This window comes from Onychomys torridus, chromosome 6, assembly GCF_903995425.1.
Source record: "Onychomys torridus chromosome 6, mOncTor1.1, whole genome shotgun sequence".
Lineage (NCBI taxonomy): Eukaryota > Metazoa > Chordata > Mammalia > Rodentia > Cricetidae > Onychomys > Onychomys torridus.
In genome coordinates, this window is record NC_050448.1 from 117,420,481 (window position 1) to 117,446,735 (window position 26,255).

The 26,255-nt window shown below is 38.4% G+C and overlaps 1 protein-coding gene across 11 annotated transcripts in view; it reads right to left on the minus strand.

The window, feature by feature from the left end:
- The window catches only part of Pdlim5 (PDZ and LIM domain 5), a 182,599-nt gene that overhangs the window by 116,817 nt on the left and 39,527 nt on the right, over positions 1-26,255 (minus strand). For all 11 annotated transcript variants that reach the window (XM_036190204.1, XM_036190203.1, XM_036190209.1 and 8 more), the window contains exon 3: positions 7,796-7,947. In XM_036190204.1, coding sequence (XP_036046097.1) covers positions 7,796-7,947 — 152 coding nt within the window. The remainder of the gene's footprint in view (positions 1-7,795; positions 7,948-26,255) is intronic.

Consider the following 26,255-nt stretch of genomic DNA (forward strand, 5'->3'; position numbering starts at 1 on the left):
AATACAGAAATAATAATTTAGCAGAACAGTCAACCAAAAAAATAAGTAGTATTCAAATTTAGAAATCAGCACGTACTCCATCTAATGCTCACTAGTGTCGTCTGTTTGCAGGGTGGGGTTTGTTTGTTTGGTTGGTTTGGTTTGGTTTGTTTGGTTTGGTTTGGTTTGGATTTTTGGTTTTTTGAGACAGGGTTTCTCTGTGTAGCTCTGGAGCCTTTCCTGGAACTCACTCTGTAGCCCAGGCTGGTCTCAAACTCACAGAGATCTGCCTGCCTCTGCCTCCTGAGTGCTGGGGTTAAAGGCGTGCGCCCCCGCCGCCCGGCTGGAGGGTGCTCTGAAGCCCAAAGAAAACCACTGGGTTCTAATGTCTATAATAGAATACTGAAAAGGAGACAAATGAGAAGGACTCAGCCATTCCTAGTGCGCTTCTACACTATCTTTTAAAGTATACATGAGGGATGAATTCATCTAGTCACCAAGCTCTCTGCTACAACAGGGAAAGGAAAGACTGACCGCCAGGCATGGTAGTACATGCCTGCAGTCCCAGCAGGCTAAGGCAGGAGGACCCGGAGTTGAAGCCCAGCCAGACTCCCCAGTAAGACCCTGTCTTTTAGAAAAAGGCTGGGAGTACTGAGGCACAGCCTTTGAAACAGCTCTGTTAGGCAAATCATATAAACTTTCTAAACTATGAAACGTGGGCATGCTAACACCAACCTCTGCTGGACTGACTTAAGCATGAAGTGATGTGTATGAAAAGTCATTCACAAAAGAAACGGCCACACACGCACGCTTACACAGCACTTCCAAACAGGGATGGCGGTAAGTGGGTATATAATCACAAAGACCCTCTGAAACACAGCCAACAAGTAAATGTCAAGTTGCAGAACAGGTATTAGAAAGACATGTGAAATGACAAGAAAAAACCAGGACACTCAATACCATATGTGGCTCCAGTTACGGAAAAAAAAGAGCACCACTTAACAGTTTTAATTCAAATACTGCAGATACAGAACTGAAAACTTTTGCTTTTAAAAGCAAACCAGCTTTGCAACTTTCTAAAATCCTGCCTCCATGTTCTTAGTGAAATAAATGGAGAGCTGAACCCCTACAGCTTACAGTAATAGGGTATTAAGCAATCCGATGAAACAAAACAGAAGGTGACTAATAGCTTCAGTCTGGTTCAAGGCTACTTTCTCTTTTTTTTTTTTTTTTTCTTGTAACTCAATGTGCCTGTTAAATTATTCCAATCTGTCATTCATTAATAGGAGTTACTGGACCTCTGACAATTTTTTTGTTGTTGTTTTTTGAAGGATATAGACAGAGGAGGCAGAAAAAGAGTACATCAATATTTTTCAAAACTCAACCCTTCTAGACCTTTCATTTCCAGTCATATCAAGTTATACACTAAGTGAAATTTGAAGAAGAAAAACAAAAGAAAAAAAAGAATCCCCAGACATGCCACCACTAATGAAAACCAAGGAAGAACAAAAAAGCCATACATAAACTTTCCATGATTCTAAGAGGCCTAATTCAAAAACAGCAAACAAGGATAAAAGTGTCTGCTACCCTGTGATGAAGTGCTATCTGCACATCTATCTGACATGCCCTTCACCTCCAAGTCACTTTGCTAACCTGGCCCAGTGGAAGATGGCTCCAATGAAGAACGTCCAATTTCCTGATTCTCTCAGCCAAGATAAGCAAGCAAGTTGGTTTGATCTAGTGACAAGCTCTAAGGAACTTATAGTTGAAAAACCAGAACAAGAACCAGACGTTTTACTGCAAAAATGGGATTTTGAAATCATGTATGATCTCATTTTATAGTCAAGAAAATTAAGACCCAGAGTTTAGTGACCTTCCCCAAACGAGACAGTAAGTTAGAAGCAAGTTTATTATTAATGCCTCATGTGGAGAATTACTGAAATGTGAAGCTGTTAAAGTCTTATTCATAGAATCTAACAATTTAGCCAATAAGCACTTAAGAAACTAGAGTGTCATTTTCTTCATTTATTAACTGAAATAATGCCATTTTAAAAATGAACCATTTGACTTAGATAAAAATAAAAAACAAAATGGATTTGGCATTTTAAAATATTCACGTCTATTTGCCTGATTTATCCTAATTGGAGAAGTAATGTTAAGTACAATTCCTCACAGTCCAGTGTACTATTCTTGGAATTAGTTTAAGTCACACACAATATAAATAAATAACCCAACTCCGGAAAAGGATGTGACGGGAATTAAAATCTCTCATAAGTTACAGCTACCTATAGTAGTAGAACAGGAGGCAAGGGTGAGTGTTTTCAGTTACTACAGAAGCACAATGTTTGCCTTATTATGTGCTCCAAAAACTGGACAAGACATGGATGAACAACTACACAACAATCTTATCAAACAAGAATTCTTTTCTTATTCTAAATTTTAAACTTTATTTAAATTCTAACTTTTATTGTATGATAATTGAGTTTTAACTTCATGATGAAATTACTTTTTAAAAATACACTTCAAAAATAGTAGATATATAATATTTATGCCCAAAAATTAACAAAAAAAAAAAAAAGACAAAATTTCAGATAATTTTCTTTTAACTGTGATCTTCACACACACACACACACACACACACACACACACACTGCAGGCTCCTGGATAGAGGAAGGAATCTATCATCAAGGGTCTTCATCTGGTGTTTGTACACTGCTAAGCAGAAAAGACAGTAGGCCACTATTAAGATATGAGAGAAGCATGATTTGTCCTTCCCTCCAGTACCCTCTCTTTCCATGAACAAAGTCACTTATCTCCCAAACTCTGCTCTAGCAATTATAACTTCCCAGAAGTTTCTCATGTCTTTTCCTCCCACAGGATAAAAAAATTTTAATTATATTAGTAAGCTTGTAATGACCCCCAAAGCCCTGCTGGGCTATCTTCCTCTGCCCCATTTTTACACTCTGACTTCACTTTCCACCACACTGCCTTTACTTACAGTACTCTGAAAAGCTAATGTGCTATCTTGTTCCTCTGCCTCAGTTACAGGAGCCCCAGAGGCCCAATAAGCTAGTAAAGCTTTCCTTAACACTGTTTTAAATAACAATCTCTACGTCTGCATTTTCTATCTCCCCAAATGCTTTTTTCCCCTTGACGATGCTTACTGCAACCAATGTATTATACACTAAATTTTCTGGGCATTTGTCTGTTTGCCCTCTGAAAGCACTATGAGGGAAGAGATTTTAGGGAGTCTGTTTAGTTCTCAGCATCTACAATAATGTCTGAATTATTACAGTAAGTTCAATAAGTGTTTGTGGAATAAACAAATAATCCTAAGGAATGCTGACATACCAAATAATTATTCATTGTGTACTAAAAGCACAAAACTACACAATATACTATCATCAAACACAAACAGTGCAGAAAGCGGGGTCTTGGTTCACAAAGCCTAAACAGAGAAGGAGAACTAAAGTGCACGGGATAATTAGCTGAAGAACAGACAGCACTAGGTATGACTATTAACTAATTAGGTTTATTTGTAAAGGACTCATGAAATTAGCCTGGACATTTCAGATTGTACCTAGCACGTAATTAAATGCAGAAATTAGTAACATGTACTGTTTCCTTCAAGTTCAGAGGTTGCAGCAGTAGGAAGAGACCACAGACAAGTGTGCTAGTTTTAGTCAACTTGACACACAAACTGGGAAGAGAACTCCTCAAATAAGGAAATGCCTCTGTGGTGGTCTGGAAGAAAATGGTTCCCATAGGTTCCAGGGAGTGGCATTATTGGAGGTGTGGCTTTGTTGGAGCAAGTGTGTCATGGGATGGGCTCTGAGGTTTCAGATGCTCAAGGCAGGCCAAGTGTCACTCTCTCTTCCTGCTGCCTGCCAATTTAGATGCAGAATTCTCAGCTTCTCCTCCAGTGCCATGTGTGTTCCCGTCATGACAATAATGGACTAAATGTCTGAACTGTAAGCCAGCCCAGTTAAATGCTTTCCTTTATAAGAGTTGTCATGGTCATGGTGTCTCTTCCCAGCATTAAAATCCAAGTAAACCTCCTGCACATTGACCTGATGAATGATGCAGCAATTGTGGGCAGTGCCACGCTGGCAGGTGGTCCTGTCTGTGTAAGGAAGCTAACTGAGTAAGTCACAGGGAGAAAGTCAGCAAGCAGCATCCCTCCATGGTCTGTTTCAGTTCCTGCTTCCAGGTCTGGTCATAAGTCTGGGTCCTCACTTCCCTGAGTGACGGACTGTAACCTGTGAGCCAAATAAACCCTCCCATCCCCTAAATCTCCCAAGTTGTTTTTGGTCAATGGTTTGTCAGGGCAACAGAAAAGCAAACTAGCACAGCAGGAGATGAGGTTCCAGCAGGTTTTGTAGACATAATAGCATGCATGGGCAGCAAACAGACAAAAAGAATTTGATGAGGCAGCAAAGAGATGTGTGAGACGTGTGAGAAGCCTCTGTCAAACAGAACAGAGGGCACTTAGTGATGAGTAATGGAGACCAGGGAGCACAGGCAGCCCTAATATAACCAGAGCAGAACCTAAGCAGAGGCCTCAGGTATGGGAAAAACCTCACAATAAGATGCTGCCAGGCTTGGATCCCAGTACACCAAACCCCCAGGGTCCCCTGCACTACTCCTAAAAGTTCAGACCAGCAACTTTCTGTGGAACCAAAAGAAACTACCTCCTAACCCCACCCTGCTCACTCCCTTCCTCTCCTAGCCCCTCCAAGATAGCTAGTCACCAAAAACTTAACACAAGCAAAACTGGGAAGCAAAGTCCAGTTCTCCAATTCAAGGCGGAACAAACAAAGCTGCCGTTTTGTTTCCAAGTTTCCTGCTAGATCCAAGAAGGTAGGTATCCTCATGAAATCACAGCTTTGTCCAAGTGCCTCCTCCCTGCTTCCGAATCCTGCTTCACCCATTGTCTTGTACGTAAGTAACATTTAAAAGAAGATCCTTATTAGTACTTGCAGAAGTCGTCTTATTCTCACATTCTGATTCTAGGAAACTAGGACTAATGCAAATCTGCACAGAATATTCCATAGTCACAATGAAAACTGTTTATAAAAAAAGAGGTCTATAGCAAAAGTACTATTGCAGGTGATTCAGTATGGAAGGGGAATTAAGAACAGTCTGACTGGTAAGAAGCAAGAAAAAACAATTAACAACAGTATTCAAGCTTAGCATATTTGCTGTGATGCTAGAAAAAGAACTGAAAAAGAGATGGGTCTTAGTAGAAGAGACTCGATAATTCTTCAGTGTCATATTTTCTCTTTAAAAAGCAAAAGTACTTTTTCAGAAGAACTGTCGAATGCTGTGCTATAAGCTTTAAAAAAATATCCATAATAGATCTGGAGAAATAGTTCTGTCAAGAAAGCGATTGACACACAAGCCAAAGGACCTAGTTGACCCTCAGAACCCATGAAGAAAGCCAGGAGTGGTCGACCATACTTCGAATGCCAGCACTTGGGGAGGTGGAAACAGGCAGGTTAGGCCCTAGCACTCCCTAAAAGGTCAGCTTAGTCTAATGTGAATAGCATGCCAATGAACAATGAAAAAAATAAATAAATTAGGTGGGTGACACCTAAGGAATGACATCAGGGGTAGACCTCTGACTTACTTACACACACACACACACACACACACACACACACACACACACACGAGAGAGACAGAGAGACAGAGAGAGAGAGAGGGAGAGACAGAGAGACAGAAATAGATGCATATGCACACACACACAGGCACAAATTCATACACAGCATCATAAAGGGCTCATATTACACAATATAAGATATGTTCAGAAACATGAAGAGAATTAATTACAACAGAACTCTAAAACTCTTTCTTATATTCTGGGTCTTTGAATCTCAATGTTGGAAAAAGAAAGATAAGATTCAATAGAACAGAATCCCCAAATGTTTATAATACTGAGTTGGTTTTGTAAGTTAGTCAGATTTTGTACTTCAGTAGCTTTATTAGAGTCAGTAGCAGACTGCTGGAGTTGGAAATGCATCCAAACAGGGTAACATCTGGTTTTCATCTAGTCTTATGAGACTCAGTGTTTTCAAAAGAAAATAAAATACTGAGTCCCAGTTTATAAAAACAAGGAATATAGTGTCTGGACTGTTAAAATAAAGAGGACAACGTGAAAACAAGAACGCTGGTAATAAAGAAATGATTGCAGCCCACAGAGGAGCTTACATGGCTATGTGGACCCAGTTTTAGGGTGTGAGAAACAGCGATCCTCATCTATATGTGTTTTATATTCTTGATATCTCAGACAAACTTAACTATTTGTTCTCCTTCAAATTCAAACATGGCAAAACTGTCTATAAAGAAAAAAATGAGGATCTTCACTTAATCAGTAACAATGTTTATGTTGCATGCCTCTATAGACAGGCAGGATGAAAACATTGGCTATAGACTGGTTTTTTTTTCATTGATTATCTTTCCATGCATTAAAATGTGTAGCTATCAAAAATTTATATATGCATAACTGGTGATTCGGTGATCCCAATTAAAGAAATTTCTTCAACATATAAAAATGCAAAGATTCAGCTGGTTAGACAATCATAACACAATAAACTAGATCTATAAATCTAAGTAACTCTAAGTATTAAAACTCTTCCCTACTCAACTTTACACCGATACTCATATAAACAGTCAAGTGTATTTTGCTCTGCCTGACTCCTTTAAGTATTAGTCCATGGAACATCATCAACAAAGAGAAGAGAGGCATCCAAAGTGCTCTCCACAGAACACTAGTCTCAGGAAAGAATCTGAGAGGAAAGTTCCTATTATCAAATATGTTTGAAAGATACTCTGTATTTTATTTTCTTCGCTCAAGAGTCACAATTTGCATGACAGTTTATGGGAAAATAGAGTTGTTTCAGGGATAAAGTATGGTATCATCCATATATGATAAACTAGAGCACACTTAGGGAGGGCTGGGGGGTAAATAATCAAAATATATTGTATGCATGTGTGAATTCTCAAAGAATAAAAATACTATTATTTCTTACAAATAGAAATCATTAAAACTGGGACTTATGACCCTGGTAATAATCAGGCTCCTTCCTTATACATAAGGTTCAGAGCTGATTCTCCTTCATACAAAGTCAGAGATACCACAGTGACTCTTACGTTAAATCTATGACAATAACAGGGATCTCAACTGCCTGTACCTCTGATCCTCATATCCAGGTCTGATTCAGCATGGCCAACACTGCTTTTAATAAGCACTGTGATATAATGACTACAACGCAGGTCCAGTGTTGGGATACTCAAAACACCTGACTTATTATCATCAGTAAGAATACAACTTATTGTTGAGGACAGAAGAACTTAATAAAAAAAAAAAAAAAAAAAAAAAAAACTCATAGAATTTAAAAGTCCAGTCTTCAAGAGCACGTATTAAAAATGTTTATCTATTCAAAATAAGAAAGGTAAAAAAGAATCTAGAGAAAGTCAAACCATATCACAGAAGGCCATACCCTAATATACTGCTCAGAATATGAAGCGACAATTTATCCTACAATAAGAATTCTTAGCCTGAACCCTATTGAAAATTTTTAGGAATTCTTGAATTCTCAAAAACCATACAACCAGTGTTCATGGATAACATAAAAAATAGCCCAGTTTTCATTAATTCACATGCCACATGACGATCCAATTGAAGAGCTACTATACTTTTTATTTATTTACCTGATACAGCAATATAAAAACTGCTTCTTACATAACATGAGTCAAACACACAGAAATAGTTCCCTGATGTTGAGTTCTCTCTCAGTGACAAAATTCAACCTACCTTTGCAGAGTCATATTCAAAGAGCCTGTACAACCCTTAATCTTGTTCTGGGCTTCAAGATGAGTCATTCCATGTGCGCTAATTCCATCAATGCTGAGGACCACATCGCCTATTCTCACATGTGCCTGTGATGCCTTGCCACCATCTTTCAGCTGCAATAAACAAATCTCATTAGAAACTTCAGTTTAAAACACAACAACACTAATGCAGGTAAAATTATATTTTGTTCATACAAAAAAATTCCATTAATATACTATTGGGCAACATGAAATTATCTTGCTTGATTAAAGAAGTTAAAATTGAAATGATTTTCATGCTTTTTTCTTAAATTCTTTATTCAAAAACAAATAATAGTCTGAAAAATAGTCTCTGATAATTTCCCCATTTATTTACTATGAAATAGTAGTATGTGATGGTTAAGAAACAGAAAAAGAAGTATCCATGGAAACTTCACATTTCAGCCAAAGAAAAAGAATAGAACCTAAAACAAAGCATTAATTTTAAAAATACGTTTTTTAAACTCTTTAAACTGCTGTATTTCTGTTTGCACACAAACATGAAAGGAGGATCTTGGCGCCCTCCCTCTCCTGAGTCCAGCTCACATCCGCATTTGGGGATTAACTTCTTTTAGATCACAAGCCCAAGTATCTTTTATACTGGTGTGCTTCCTGCTCTAGGCATCTAGCAGGAAGGGAAGGAAATGCATTGATTTGAGACTGCCAGACTTTTTTTATGTATCACAGTCCTTAATCCCCAGTGTTTCTTTGGTTACTCAATAAAAATGCCGGGATGTTTACATCGTTTAGCTTGATCTCCTACAAGCTGCAAATACATGTTTTTCAGCATCTCTGGAAAGCAAATATAAAATTACAATATGTAAAAAAAAAAAAAAAAAAAAAAGAAAGTTTTCATAAATAGCTAGAAATATGAAACAAATACAGACAAAAGGAACCATTCTAACTCAAGGACAAGCTCAGCATTCAATTAGTCTAAGCAGATTATTACGGTTATTACATTATACTGGTGGCTGTAAGATAGATGGGACCGGGCCCAAAACAGAAATTAGCCAGTAAGATGTCATAGAGATCCCATTTAGGACAATGAAGTTTTCATTAAATAGTGATGGTAACTACATAACACTATGAATACATTCCAATTGTACGCTTATACTTAAGTAGCTAACTCTTAAAAGTTACAAACATTTTCCCACCATCACAGTATTATTTTAAGCTTAAGGAAATAACTCTTACTTTACCAAATTAGAACTGAGTGCTATACTATATAATTTGGGATAAAGGAATAAATAAAATACATTATGTTCATTTAGTTTTTCAATATTATCAGTTCTAAAATTCTTTTCTTAAAGCAGACAAATCCCAATACACATAGATCTAATTCAATAAAACATTGCTGAGCGACAAAATGACAAACATGAACAGTACGTGTATTTCATCCATCACAGACTTTCACTAAACATGCATTCTACTCAGTAACTCAGTTTCACTGCGCTAAGTGATATGTAAGCTAAAGGTATTTCTTTTTATTAATTTAAAAATCAAAGAAAACATTTACTCTAATAGTAGAAAATATATTAACTATTCATCTCTACTGTACAAAACTACATTATAGAAACTGTATGCACATTTACAAGGGAAACAGTTGCTGAAGCCAACCATGCCATTACTATGTATGTGATTTGGGGGAAACTCAATTCACTCATTCATTTAAAGGATTGTTACAATGATTACATGACATAATAACTCAATAAATGCTAGTTGTCACTATTCCCTTGACTTCAGAATGCTATCATGAGAAATGTGGAAGTTACCTAGATGATCTTAGGGTCTTCTACATCCAACACAGTTTTTAAAGTTCATCTATATGCAAACTACCATTACAAAGTTACAGGTCTCATCACAAAGTGAAAATATAGCCCAGAAGGCAAAAGGACAGTGATTCCCTATTAAAATAAGCAAATACACTAAAATTCAGAATCCAGATAATGAGGGCAACCATAAACTAAACAGCTCATCCTATATTTTATTTTGGTCAAGGGGAGCAAGCATATAAGTAAAATAAACCAGAAATAGAAATTCTGCTCAATTACCTCAGCATCATTGTCACAGGAAGAAACCTTAAAGCACAAACAGGGAAGAAGCCTGTGGCATTTGTTTTAAATATGCTAAACAGAAGCAATTTAAATACTTTCTTTTCCCGAATTTGCATACCGGTAATACACGATGCAGAAAGAATGTCATGCCAAAGACAGGGTCAATGAAACTGTTGTGACTCCCTGGCTCCATATGCCTACTATATGTTGAGATGCTAGCGTAGTCTCAAAATGTTCACAACTGACTCTCAGCATTCTCTCAGACTGTCTTTATCTTGTCCTTACCTTCAGATCACAAAACACAGAAATCTCATACAGACAGAATCTCATGAATTCGGTCTCTTTCTTTAGAAAAGCATGTAGGAAAATAACTAAATGTTGTCAGTCCCATTCTTTTTCTTGTCGGACCACACCCTGACCATCTTTCACCTCCATCTTACTTATCACCTATTTGTACATTGCCAAAATGGTGATTGCTGAAGTTTAAATGTGGTATGAGTATGTCCCCAAGGATCTACTGCTGAGATTTAATCTTCACTGAGAAGTATTTAAGAAACTTAATCTGACTATGATGTTTGGAGTTGGGCCCTTTGTGATTAGTATTCAATATGATAATTAGGATAGGGCTCCCATGATGAAATCCTGGTGGCTATAAAAAGAACAGCCACCAAAGACACCTCCTCTCTGCACACTGTGGAAGTCCGTCAGGAAGAATGCCATCACCAATTATGGCCCTTTAACCCTGGATGTCCAGAAATGGTAAACCTAAATAAAGCTGCTTTCTTTATAGCTCACACACTCCTACTGCACCACTGGCAAACGAAGAATGAACTGGGAAGCTCTGGAGGGTAACTAAGTGCTGGCAATAGCCTGAAATGTTTGAGGGTTTGGAGGAACTCAATGGCCAACAACTCCAAAAGCTACCAATTTCTAGGACTGAGTCTTGATTTGTTATCCTCTGTTGTCCAGTAGGGCCACTGTTGTCCCATTATAGGATAACTCCATTTTAATTTTTTATGTGTGTGTGTGGATATTATTTTAGGAAGCTTCTACAATAGTAGGTTTTCATGTGGCTTCTCTGAAAAATTTTTAGTGTTACTTATCCCTCCCAGTTTCCATCTTCTAACCTGTCCTCCCCTGCCCAACCCCAGTTTATCCCTTCCTGCCATAATTTCCTTTTAAGGCTTTATACCAGTGCCTTCTATTCCCTTCTTTTAAAAGAACCCCCATGATCCCTTAGCAATGTCCTGACCTCTGTGAGTATTCCAAATGAAAAGCACATACCTAAAGAATCACAGCTGACACCCATAAGTTAAAGAAAACATATAATGTTTATCTTTCCAGGCCAAGATTATCTCAATCAGGATTTTCTCCAGCTCCACCTATTTACCCACTCATTTTATTTTTCTTAATAGCTGAACTGTAAATATACCATATCTTCATTTTCTATTCATCAGTTGATGAACAGCTAAGGGTCACTTATTGCTTATATAGCTCATCTTTGACAACTTGTAAAAAAATCTGAATAGCTACATTTGTTTAAAGCAGTAATTATTTTCTGTCACCAGTGTACCCTGTACATGTTATAAAGCAGTCCCTATTCTTCTGTGAATACACAATGTGTAGGAATAAAAAGCCATCAGAGGTTCCTGAATCAAGCTCAGTATAAATCAAACTAATGACATGGAAATGCTTTTCCCTTTATTCTGTCTATCCATCTGTCAGCACTGTTAACTAATTTTCTATAGACTTAATTGTAGCTACATGCTTATTTAAACATTCTTAACTATCTAGTCTCACTGAGGTTGCAAGCTAATGTGGCTGCAATCACTGGAGCTAGCTCTGAATTCAATTCCTCTTGCCAGTGTTGAAGAGGAGGCAATGCAGGGCTCTGTGTGCTAATAAAGCAGTATCTTTACTTAGAGGGAAAGGGACTACCATCACTCATCTATAGGAATGGGTGCATTTAACACATTATACGTTATATTTTCCTCTTAGAAAGAAATCCAGACTTCATTAAGTAGAGAACAGAGACTGCCTATGGTACGTGGAAACCAGAATTAGAGCCTTGGGCTTCCCTCAGTTCATCTTAATCTCACTAGAAATACCCAACGGTAAACCTTCTCCCAGCATTGTAGGAAGGTAGCTCATCCTGCCTCATGTCTTTTAGTGTTCTAAGAAAGGAGGGAGTCTGAAGTGTGATCCTAGTTAGTCTTATCAATAAAAACCCAGAGTCAGATATTGGGGTGAAAGCTGAAAGATCAGAGATGCAGCCACCAGAGACTTCTTACCTCTACGAAGTCTCAGAATAACATTCTGTTTCTAGGAATTCTCAAATTGAATGGGGAGGGGGGAATCCTGTCTCTGAATCCTCAGACTGAACAGGGCCGATTCTGTCTCTACCCACCTTATTTTCCTATCTCCACCCCCATGAGCTCAAATCAAAGGCATGATCCTCCCATGTGCTGGGATCAAAGGCATGATCCCCCCATGAGCTCAGATCAAATAAATGCATGATCCTCCCATGAGCTCAGATCAAATGCATGATCCTCCCATGAGCTCGGATCAAATGCGTGCACCCCCACCCCTGGACTCTCTCTCTCTCTTTAGACTGGTTCAATCTCATTGTAGTCCAGGATGGCCTTGAACTCCTGATCTTCTTGCTTCTTCCTCCCAAGTACTGAAATTAAAGGTGTGTGCCACCACTGCCTGGCCTCTATGGTTAAATAGTGGCTAGCTCTGCCCTCTGACCTCCAGGCAAGCTTTATTTGTCAGAACACAAACAAAATATCATACAACAGGAGTCACAAGGCAATGAGTACTATTTACTGAACATCAACAGTACATCAGAAACTTCAGTACACCCTTCAGTATTCTTTATTACAGTCAGGTATTCTTGATCTGTTCTATAATTGAGAAAAAGATTCCAACTGGTTGAAGGACTTGGTACATTTATACAGCGAGTAAGAATGTATTACTGAGCACAGGCTTTGAAGATAGACAGTAATGGGTTCATAACCACACTGTTTGCTGGTTATATCACCTGGCACGGCCTCTCTAAGCTCACCTTTCTTTCAAAATGATGAGTAAAATTCTGTATGCCTCATGGAGCCACTTACTGATGACTACAATGCTAGTACATGTCAAAAAACACAATAAATTTTCTCTATTTTTCTCATAAGTTCATATTGCCTAAATATTATTATTCATATTGGTCAGATCTGCTTCTTTCTTTTCCTTCCCTTCCTAGAAGAAAGGCCAATTACTCCCCTCCTTCACTCACTGTCTGTTGTGCAATATTCCTTTACACTGTGAAGATGTGTCACTTTGACTGGTTTAATAAAAAGCTAAACGGCCAATAGCTAGGCAGGGGCTATAGGCAGGACTTCTAGACAGACAGAGCTCTGGAAAGAAGAAAGATAGTCACCAGCCAGACATCAGAAAACAGGATGGGCAGTATAGAGTAAAGGTAACCCAGCCATGCAAAAGAACATAGATTTAAAAATATGAGTTAATTCAGGTTATAAGAGCTGGTGGGACAAGCCTAAGCTAAGGCCAAGCTTTCATAACTGATAATAAGTCTCTGTGTCATTCTTTTATGAGCTGGTGGCTCAATGGGGAAAAAAAATCTGTCTACAATTGTCTTTCCTGGGCTCTGGAGCATCTTCCTGACCTGCTTTCTACTATCCAAATTAGAGCTGTCCAAACTCCATTATCACAGTATGGTGATAACCTATCACTGTGATGACCTAAGAATTAAGTGCCATCATTGTACCAAGAGGCAGATGGATTCTAAGTAGATGCTGGTGAAGAAGCCTTGAGTTGATGGTGAGAGATGGACTAACAGTAAAGCAAGTCACAAAGCACACAGAAGAAAACCAGAGGGTACTGATCACAGAAGGTGGAACAGAGCCAAGAGGACAAGGGAAGAGAGGCACCCAGGGACAGGAAAACATACCTAAATAAGCCTTGTCTCTCAATATGCATCCACTGCCACACAGACAAGCTATGTAAGCTAAACAGAAATACTTCCCATCGTGAAACATGCTGCTAAAATAATACACATGGCTATCATTAGTATGATTTAGAACCAATGTTTCCACAGCTATATTTATGTCACTAAAGGTTAAGTAACTTTTTAATTTATTTAAGAATTTTACTTAATAAATAATAAATTTTCCTTAAGAACTTAAGTAAACTTAGTAACTACGAGTCACTAAACTGTTTAGCTTCCTTACAAATACATGGAGCCTATAGGGTTTTTTCCGAGAACTTTTTAACTAAAGAGAAAAGGCAGCGCTGCATCTTTAAAAACTAGGAGGAAAAGAAGACACCAGAGACAGGCGACTACCGAGACAGGGATCTCCAACACATGCTGGTTAAAAGACTATCTGACCCCTAAGAAGTTCCTTGTGACTTCTGAAGGGTGACACTGTCCTGTCCCTCCTACTTACCCAGAGCTACTAACAACCATTTGAGGACACCTTCCTCACAGAAACAGAATGCAGATGATCCAAGCAGTCTACCTCCTAAAGAGCCTTCTTTACAGTGATCATCCAATCGGCTGCTAAACTGTGTAGAACCTGGCTACAGTAGTGACCCTGTTTTAGATTCTCTAATGAAATTTACCTCTCCAAATTATAAAAATGCTCAATAAACAAGTAAAAACCTTTCTTCCTTTAATTGGACATAGGGTTGCAGTTTAAAAAGTCAGAAAATACCAGCACAGAAATAATATACTGAAAATATGTAAGCCCAAGTTCATTGTAGAAATCAGCTTTAAAATAAACACACCAAGACTTTGATTTCGGAATTTCGCTAAACACAGCAGTTATCGTTAGGTCAAAAGAAACTGATTTTGGAAAGTGTCCTGTAATGAAGACAGCGTGTAGGGTAACAAGTGGGACACATATCTACATGAGGAAATGCCACCAAGTCCAAGCTTCTGCCTTCTGCATATTTTCAACAAATTCGGAATGCTTGGAAACACACGACCCCAGCACCACCAGTATGGCAGGAATGCCACCAACTTAGCAAATGTAAAAAAGGAACAAGAACTGTGATGGCTCCAGGAAGGAACGCTAGTTTCCCATGTCAAAAAACCATGAGAACCAAAGCATGGGAAAATAAAAGCTATTGTTTTTCTAATGCCAATTACCAAAAACCTGGGGGGGGGGGGAAGGGGGGGGGGGAGGGTTGCTGAAAAGCTTTGTCTATCTGATGAACAGGATTATATTGAGGCAAAGAATTGGAAAAGGTAGGGCTTTTAATCTAATTAATAAGCAATGTTTAATTTTTGTTTTAAAATGTCTTTTTCAATATCTACTACTATATCCCATACAGAATTTAAAAACTGAATCCAAAAACATGAGTCTATGGTAGAAATTTTCTGAGAACCTGTGTCCAGTGCATTTTCCAGGGCACTATAATGTAGCTTGTTCCATGATCAACTCTCAAAACCATGTAAGAATGTAAAACCACATCTGATCTACAATGGAACTTGTTTTGATGAGTAAACACCACCCCATCATCACTATCACAAATAAAATGCCAGAGGTGTTTTATTGGCAGCTAGAGGCTAATAAACCGAAAAGAAGCAAAAGTAAAAATAAATAAATAAAAACAAAAAGTCATGAAGTGTGGTTTTAAAAAGAATTCACAAATCCCAACTAGCTTACCATCACTCTAATCCTTATTAATCTATCTTACAACGCCATAGTAGAGGACTTCATGTTCATCTTATGTTATTGTATAATGTCTGTACATGAAGCAGTATTCAAATGCTGATAAAAGACATTTTAAAATGGCTGTCACTGGTTTGGGAGCTGTGATGGGTGGCCGTGTTTTATATACTGGAAGTAGTGCTGATGCAGTGTCCTCAGAAGGGATTACTGTGAGCCCTCAGCTTCCACAAGAACAGGTTTTATGAAAGAGCAAGGCTGGGTACAACCCTTCTCTCTGGCTTCCCATGTTGCCACATGACTTCTTACTACACCCACAGTCATTCCACATGATGCCATCTACCACAGAAAAGAAGGCCTTCACCAAGGTGTAGCCTAATCCTGGACTTTCACTCTCCAAAACTAATCCATGTCTGCTTATATTGTTTTAGTAAAATGACTATATTTCCCCTCATTTGTTAAAACAGCTTCTTATCCTATCCTATCAAACCCTAAGAAATGTAAGCATGCAGTGGTTCACTTCATTTTATAGCTACTCTATATATCGAGGCCTAGTGTGTTTCAAGACTATGAGCTAAATCAAATTTCTACCTTTATAAATGCCCCAAACTAAAAATCTTGTTACAGTAAGAGAAAGTAGACTACCGGATGTCTGACTGGTGGTATCCCTTTAAAACTTGAGTTTGCTTTGGAATTGATCCTTTTTCTCTGAAATACAATGATTTGGCTTTTTGTAGGTTGGAGCAGTAGAAAGGCAAAACTACCAAGCAATCACTGGCAACCTCACTGAAGAAAAGAATGAGATTCTGACTCAGGCAAGCACTTTAACGATGGGTTTGTTTGGGGTTTGTGAGTCAAACTATAAGCAACTTTACCCAAAAGTTAGGGGGGAAATGCCTTATAAGGAAGCAGTAAAGAGAATACCTCAAAGTATGTGTCATTATGAATTACTAACCAAACAGAGGTGAGTCAGTGTTTACGTCTGTCCTTAAGTAGTTACTTAACCACCTAGTTCAAACACAGAACCTGTGCTAATACCAGCTCACTAGACACCACTTCTTATTCTATCCCATCATGGCCAACTAAAACACAAACATCTTCTTAAGCTAGGCTTTACTACTGAAATGCTGCACTAACATTTGCACTTTATAGCCAATTTGTGTGTCTATGCCCAAAGATTCCATGCATTTTGCAGTTAGAAGGTAAACACTAGTCTACCAGAAATATAAAGGTTTGGTTGTTTGTGAAAAGAACACATCCACTAACATCTCAAAACCAAGTAAACTTGTCACAAATAGAAAAACCAGTGATCCTATCTGGAACACGTAAGAGAAATGGCTTTTAAAAAAATCAAAACCAAAGTCACAATTAACTAAAAAGATTAAAGAAAATTAGTGAGTTCTGGTTTACCCTGGAACAGATTAACAAGAATAACCATATATTGCAAACACCCTCCCTCCTCTGCCAGGTTCTGTTCACAGGTCATCTGAAATCGCATGCAAGCATGGATGCATTCCATCTAGTGGAACTTTCCCCAAATTCTCAAAAGCATCTATGACCCCAAAACTGAAGAACTTATGATTTAATGAAACCTTAGAACAGAGCTTTTCAAAGCATGGCTCCTAACCACCAGCACCAGAGTACTAGTACAGCAAGAAGAAAATCCTCCATAGTCCACACGCAAACCAGCTTCAGATGTCTCAAGATAAAACTCCATTAACATCAGGAAAACTTAGGAATGCTCAAAGAAGGAATATTTATTTTTAATGGTGAAAAAAAAAGATTTTGCATGTAAATAAGGGATAAGTGTGGCTTTAAAAAATTTAATTTTTTTTAAAACTCCCATCTCCATAGCATAAATCAACATCTAATAACTATTCCAATAAAGCAATGCCTTCAATCTCAAGAACAAATACAAATGGACATGGCCCTTTCTCTCATCTGATGTTTCATACAATCTCACTGTTCACAGGGATTGGCTCTCCACAAAGCAAAAAAACTTCTCAGACTGTTTGTGACCAGAGTCCTCTTTCCCCCTAGCCTATCACACATCAATAATTCTGAATACATTTCTATAAAAATAGGAGTAATCACTCCAGATATCTATGCTATACATACACACACACACACACACACACACACACACACACACACACACACACACACTACTGCATAAGCTTTATAAACAGTTACTCTCTGTTTCTGTATTTCAAGTCTGTCCACACTGTTGCTGGTATGCAGACCACACTGTAAGCATACTGCTTCTAAGAAATGACCGTATCATATCTTCCTTTTTAGTCTATCATACATGGATTAAACAGAATAAGCACCTGATAAAATACTACAGTATAAATTAAAGGCATTTTGCTCATATTAATATGGTGTGGAAAATACTGTACCTTTGTCATGCACATCTCATTTTCCGTTTGATCACACGAACGTGAAGTCCAGGCTATTTGTGGCCAATTACAATTCCACAAGCTGTATGTACCTGTATGGTAACCAACATCCGCCCAACATTTTATTACAAGGAAACCTGAGGGCTGTTCTAGCTCAGCCATTTAGCGGACCTGTGCCTCTGAGCAAGCCACTGATCAGCCCGCATTCTGCTCAGCTGTATGGGACTGTAGGACACAATGACTCTAGAATCTCTTTCAACTTGAAAATAATAAATACTTTACACAGTTACTAATCTTTCATTTATCTAACTGCCATTACCATTAGTAGCTATTTTCACTGTAAAAAAATTTTATTATTGCCCAAATGCTTAATATATATTATTCCTATTTTCCTATTGCAAAACATTATACTGGGAAAATTCTTGGGATTGGTATGAAATTGTTAAAACAGCCATACAACCGAAAATAAAAATTTTATGAAACTATTCAAAACAGTAACAAAATTAATATTACAAGTGAGTAAGAATCAAGATAAGAAGAGCATACTGGTGCATGCCTTTAATCCCAGCACTAGGGAGGCAGACGTAGGTGAGTTCAAAGTCATTGTGGTCTACATGATGAGTTCCACAAGAGGCAGAGCAATATAAGAGAGACCCTGTCTCAAAACAAAGAATCAAGATAAATTTCAATGTCCAGAAATCAAAGGAAGTTACTAGAAGATCTGGGCTGCTTATATTAGTTAAAGCAGAAGATAAATAAAATGGGTGAATAGGGAAACCATTTCAAACAGGGGGAGAGGGCAGGATAAAAATCTATGATGTTACTAAACTAAGATTTTTTTTTTTTTAATAGTGCACATGAGCTTAGGTGAACTGTATAAAATATTTTCTTGTCTCCTTAGGCAAATGCAGATACTTTTCTAAACCTGAACTTACAGCGACATTAGAAACCCAAAATTTTACAGAATAAAAATGGCTCTAGTCCAAAACCACTAGAATAATAACAAATTTTCATTGACTGTTCTCTCGAGAGTTAGGGCAAGTTTCAGACTGGGGGAAGGGTGCTGCCCTGAGGCATGCTCCACTCTCATATTTCAGAGGTAGGGAATGGTAGGTTTTGTTTTTTCATTTTTTCAAATAAGCATTATGTAGCACAAACTGTTAGAAGGTCTTATTAATAAAAACAAACCTGGAGCCAGGTATTGGGGTGAATGCTGGAAGCAAATTTTAGTCTCAGCTCTCAGCTACTGCTCTGATCTCTTGGGCTCTTAACTCTGCATTTGGCTCTGTGTTTCTCATTTAATAAGACCGATACATCTACAGCATTATGTTTCTTGTGTTCTGTTTTCATTGGAAGAATCGAAAGAGTAAAGTATTGGGCGTGTTATCTTCCAACGAAACCATCTGCAAGCCAAAATCACCTCCTTGAATGGATGTACAAATAAAAGAGTTGGCACTATGGCCCAACCCTAACTCAAATCCATTTTTGAAATATTTATCTTTTTCATTCAAAAGTGTAAAATTATACTGTGATGGTTTATTTTTATTGACAATTTGACTAAACTGAGATGTTACTAACATGTCTAGATGTGTCTGTGAGAGCTCCTCCAGACAAGACAGGGAAGGGGGTTATCTGGAATGAAAAGGGGGGGAAACCAGCTAGCACAGGCATATTCGTTCCTCTGCCCCCACCACCTCCTGCAACCAGGATGTCCTGCCTTACCACAGGCCCAGAAGCAACAAAGCAAAGGACTACGTACTGAAAGCTCTGAAGCAGTAGGCCAAAATAAATCCCACTTTTGAATATCAAGTATTTGGTCATAAAGATGAAAAAAGCTGACTAACACACATATCCAGGTATCTAGTAAAGGGTATCTTTTCTTTTCTAAATTCCCACATTGAAAAGTCCACAATCAGAGAAGTCAGTAACACAAACTCCAATTCTTTTTTTTTTGTTGTTTTTTTTTTTTTTTTTTTGATTTTTCGAGACAGGGTTTCTCTGTGTAGCTTTGTGCCTTTCCTGGATCTCACTCTGTAGCCCAGGGTGGCCTCAAACTTGCAGAGATACACCTTCCTCTGCCTCCTTAATCCTGGGATTAAAGGCATGCACCACCACTGCCCGGCTCCAATTCTTATAGTTGATTCAAGACTGATTTCTAACAACTTTGTTCCAAATCAACTTGTTAAATTTAAAATGAATGCATACTAACTTGAAGACAGGAAAAACTGGTGTAGAAAAGAACATGCTGTACTCTGGAACAAAAACCCAAAAACTCTTCACATCTTCAAGATAAAACAAAATATGATGATAAATGTAAAAAAAATATTTGGACCCAAAACAAAATACAAATGAAATAAAAATTCAATAAAGTGCAAAGGTTTGACAAAGAATTCACAAAGATAAAAAAATCAAGGAAGTTTTAGAGTGCCATGCTAGTCCTTTGAGTTAATGATATAAATAGTTTTGTTTTTTTTTTTTCCTTTTCTTTTCATTGTAGTACTATCATCTTTAGATGCAGTGTTTAAGTTCTATTGCTATTAGGGAAAATACTACTTTCACTGTACTGTATATGTTTACATCATGCAAATGCTATGCTTTGAATGTTTACATGCCCCCAAAATTCCTGTGTTGGATTCTAACCCTGCCATGTGATGTTTAGGGATGAGGACTTTACCAAGTGAGATTAGGCTAAAAGGGCCACATCCTGTGAAAAAGATTACTGTTCTCACAAAAGAGCCTCTAGAGAGTCATTTTGGTCTGCTCTGTGAGACACTGTGACAAGCACCAGTGAGTTTTCATTAGACCCTGAATCTGTTGGTGGCTTGACCTTCAGCATTCTGAGCTATCGCTATGTACAGGCTATAAATTTCTACAGCTAAAGCTGTAACAGTAAGATGAATGAAGAAGAAAACTGCTGTTGAGCAATGGGACGATGCTATAATATACACCTAAAATCAAGGAAGCAGCTTTCGAACCAGATAATGATTAGAAGTGTTTGGAGGCACATGCTAGAAAAAGCAGACAATATTGGAAAAGAAGCAGTAAGGGTGACTCTGGTAAGGGTTCAAATGAGTACTATAGAGCAATGTTCAATCATCTTAGCCATCAGTAAACAGAATGTTGATGCTAGGGGAGTATAGTAGTCCCCCACCCACCCACAAGGGGCAGCACATTCCAGAGCCCTCACTAAGGCGATGCCTAGTAATGCCATGGGAAACGGTCTTGGAAAGGGAGAGCCAAAGGCATGAAATTCCAGCCTAGGACTCTAAACCATAGAAAGCTGAAGCATGGCCCTTCCCCAGCAAAGAAACAGAAGAGTACCATCCCCACTACCTGGCCTTGGAGGCCCTCCTTTGCCCCAATGAGTCTAAAAGGCAGGACAGGAGGTCAGAAAAGATGATTCTCAATCTTAAGATGCAATGTTATTTTCCTGTTGACTTACTTGGGAGTAGTTACCACTTTTCTCCCTTTGGGGATGGGAATGTCTATCATATGCTTGTTCCACTGTTGTGTTTTGGAAACAGGTTGATTGGGGAACTCTCATTTGGAGAGTAATTTCCTTCAGGATCACTAACACCTTAATTCTTTGTCATATTAAATTTAGACAGTAATTTGGAAGTTTGAGTAGATAATGAGCAAGTTAAGAATCTGGGAACTATTTAGATACAATGAACTATTTATTTCATGTAGATCTGAAGGGCCAAGGAGGTATGCTATGGTCTGAATATTTCTCTACTCTTCCTCAGTTCCCATGCTGAAACCTAATCTGAAATTTTGTATTAAGAAGTGAAGTCTTTGGGAGCTGATTATGTCATGAGGGTTCCATCCCATGAGTAGGGATACTGTCTTTCATTATAAGATGTTTAAGGGTGCCTGTAACCCTTTTTCCTTTCCAACATACATGGTGGCTACCATCTTTAAAGTAGAGTAAGCCTTCACCAGGCCTGTAATCTCCTAGCACCTTGATATTGAGGCTTCCCAGTCTCCAGAGCTATGAGGAAATTTTTATGTCAGTTGCTCAGATAAAACACATGTTTCCAGAAAAATAACCACCATCAGAACAGTGAAAAACCCAGAAATTGCACAGTATTAAAAGTTCTTTTTAGCTGGTGATATTGTCCAAACTGCCTTCTGAACATTACTGTGTATACCCATAGACCACTGCTGCTCTCAACACTGGTCAGAGAAGCTCCTTTTTGCAGTGGGCAGTGGTAAATACAGAGACTCAAGAGTGGTTAAAGCACCAAGAATAAATGAGGACAGTGAGTGTGCTCAGCCATACCACCCAAGGCTGGGGGAACATCACTGAAGAGGGGGCAGAAAGGAAGCAGCAGCTGGAAGATGGGAAGAAATGCGGTAGAATGCTATCTTCTCCGTATGACATGGCCACTGCACAACTGCGGTCATCTACAAAAGACTGACTGCAGCATCAGGCCAGTCCAAACTGCTGCAGAGATGGGGGATGGGCTAATGAGGCTCCGCATGTAACTGAGAGGCTATTGACAGTTGAGGGCTGCTGGAGGAGGAGCAGGCATTTTTCTTTGGAGGTGTGGCTGCTGATAGGACCCACAATCAAGTACATATAAGCAGCAATACTTGGATTTAACAGGTTATTAAAAAAAAAAAAAAAAAAGAGGACACAAAGTTGGAAATTTGAGGGATCCTCTGGGAAGAGTTGAAAGGAGTAGGGAATGGATATAATCAATACATTGTATATAGGTACGAAATTTTCAAAGAATGAATTAAAAAGGTAAAAAGTACTTTCAGCAATACAATAAGTCATATATTTAACACAATATTTCACAAAGTAGTGATTCTCATGCACTTGATTATGCTGTGATACTATGAGATGAGTATTTTGTCTTCATCCCTGCTTTCTGCCATATAGCTTCTAAAGTCCAGTAGTTGAACTTCTAAGTTGGTAGGGATGACTTTTGTCTGCTCCTGAGATGACTGATGGTTCAGAGGCCTGAGACAGCACCAGGATGAGCAGTGCTCACAGGAAAGACCAAAGTATGAATAGAGCTAAAAACATTCTATTCTGCCCAACACTCAAATGGAAAGGAAAAGCAGAGAGATAGGCATTTGAATTGGTCAACAATAGGCAAAGATATAACCAATTAGCCCTATATCAGAAAATGTTCCAAAGAACTTCCAGAGAGCTGAACACATAGAAGTGTCTGGAAAGTGGCTCGCACAGAGGCAGCATGGATATGGCCTCTTCTTATACACCTTGTCATATTCTGTAGGAAGCACAGCTTTGAGTAAGCATTGGAGAAATCAGGATTGCCAATCGCATGGGCCAATTTTCTTCAGTGGAAGGAAGGAATGGCATTTGGTCACCTGGAATGCCAGAGTGAAAAGGGTCCTTCAACCTGGTGAACCTTTGCTATTCTATTAAATGCCAACCTCCACCTGGACCCCCCCAATATCCTGAGCATTGGTTCTCAACCTTTGTAAAGCTAAGACCCTTTGATACAGTTCCACATGTTGTGGTGACCTCCAACCAAAAAAATTATTTTTACAACTCTTGATTATTATTATTTTAACTTTATTTATATGGGTGTTTTGCCTGAGTTTGTGTCAGTGCAACACATACACAAACATGTGCACCTGATGCCTGTAGAAGATGTCTGATTATCTGGAGCTGGAGTTATTTACAGATGGTTATAAACCACCATGTGGGTGCTAGGAAATTAATCCAGGCCCTCTGGAAGAGAAACCAGGCTCTTAACCACTGAGCCATCTCTCCAGCCCCATAAAATTATTTTTGTCGCTACTTCATGACTGCAATTTTGCTGTTATGAATCATAATGTAAATACTTTTGGAGACAGAGGTTTGCCAAAGGGGTCAGAACCCACAGGTTGAAAGAGGCCCCATTACTTTGCTTCCTCCACCAACAGAATCTATCCTTATGCTTCTCACTGATCCTTCCTGGAGGCCCAGGCCCTGAGATCTATTTATCAGCCAATTGAATTCATTCTTAATGTAAGGGTCACAGATGCTTTGCTACCTTGGTAGAGAGTTTTGATGTAGCTCTACCTAAAGCTTTGTTATGATAACTGTCACATAGAAACCCCTTCCCAAAGTTTTACTGTGCTTAAATGTCTGAGAATATACCATGAGGTCAGACTCTGGAACTTTTTGATCCAGTGTGTCTGCAAAGATGGTACTGACTTGACTTTCATTCTCCACCTGGCGGGGATCATTTCCCAAAGGGAATGAAGTTTGCATGGTACCCAAAAATATACAATCTTTTCCATCTGACTGTTCATCTACACCTTTTGTAATATCCTTTAAGGGAAATGAAAGTAAAGTAAGTCACTCCACCAAATCAATCAAACCCAAAGAGGGGCATCTAGGAACCACAATATACAGCATGAATGTAAATAACATCTTACTGCTTACAACTGGCACCAAATGGAAAGAGTCTTGTGGGACTAAGTCTTCAGTACATAGACTATGATGTTGTCTACAGATATATATATAGTATCAGAACTGAAGACTTGGAGGATATCCAGCCATTGTCCTCTAGAAACTCACTGCTTTGTATATGGAGAAATAGCTCCACATAGTTAGTGTCTTTCAACACAAGACAATTACTAAGAATTTGGGTGACTTTACTGGTAATAGAAGAAATCCGAGGGCGGGAGATGGCTCAGCAGTTAAGAGTCCTAGCATGAGGACCTGAACCCAGATCCTCAGCATTATGAAAAAGCCAGATGTAACCTGGATCTTCAGCACCACAACAAAGCTCCAGGTCGGATAAGAGAACCTGCCTCAAAAGAACAAGGTAAAGTAACAGAGAACAGGACCTTCCTCTGTCCTCCATGAACACAGGTACACACATGCACAGACCCACACAGCCCCCCCCCCACACACACACACATGCACATACATCACAACAGTTTATTTTGGTAGGAGGCTCTTCCTTGGTCTACCTCGTGAATGATGGAAGCTCCTCTGGGAGAAGGTATAAAGGGAGGAATATAAAGAACTCAGATATCACTGATTAATGAAATAACAAAACAGCTTTCCAACTATCTCTGAACAACCACTCCTTAAAAATCTCCAATGTGTTCAATCTAATGAGATGGTAATACACACACACATACACACACACACACACACACACACACACACACAAATCCTACATTTTTGTTAGATTCAATTGACACAGAATTATAGTCAAACTCAGACTGCTATGAAAAAAAAAGAAAAACTAATTTTTATTCTTGATGTCTAACTTGGTGGTATAACATAATGACGATTAATAGACAGCAGTACTATGTTAGCTATCAAAGACTACTTTAGTGCCCTAACAAGAAATTAAAAAGCTTTAAAAAAAGAAGAATACTTTTTTCTAAGTGTTAATAAGAATACAAAAAAAAAAAAAAAAAAAAAGGACAAATAACAAAAAAGACCAAAAAAACCAAAGTAACTGGCACACACAACCTTTTGCCGGGCGGTGGTGGCGCACGTCTTTAATCCCAGCACTTGGGAGGCAGAGGCAGGTGGATCTTCATGAGTTCGAGGCCAGCCTGGTCTACAGAGCGAGATCCAGGAAAGGCACAAAGCTACACAGAGAAACCCTGTCTCAAAAAAACAAAAACAAAAACAAAAATAAAAACAAGAATACAAAAAAAAAGGGTTATGGGCAACTTTAAAAATTATATTTAATATATGACAAATTAGTGGAAATAAATATAAAAGCTGAAAGTAAATAAAATTTATAAAAGTAAATACTTCTAATTGTTACAGTTTCATTTTTCATAATTGTTATAGACACCTTTTCTCTCTTTGTGTGTACAGTTTCTGCATGTGTGTAAGTATGCTTGCCTGTGCATATGTCTGTGGAGGCTAGAGGTAGACACTGGGTATCTCCCTTAATGGAGCTCCACCTGATTTTTTGAGACATGGTCTCTCGCTGATTGACACAAAACTCACAGATTGGTTAGAATGACTACTCAGCAAGTCCCAGATCTTCCTGTCTCTGCCTCCCAGCACTGAAATTCGAGGTCTGTTGCCATATTCAGCTTTTTACGGAGTCCTAGGAATCTGAACACTGGTCCTCAAGATTGCAGAGCATGTACTTCATCTAAGGAGCCATCTCCCCAGCCTTCTCTCTTTATGATTCTTTTTTGTTTTTCTTCCCAGTCTTTGCTCAACCTTTAATTCTCCAGTGTTTTAAAATATATGTGTGTACATAACTCACATAAAATTTTCTGGATGTTATGAATACAGCTCTCCTAGCTTGTAAGCTGTATTA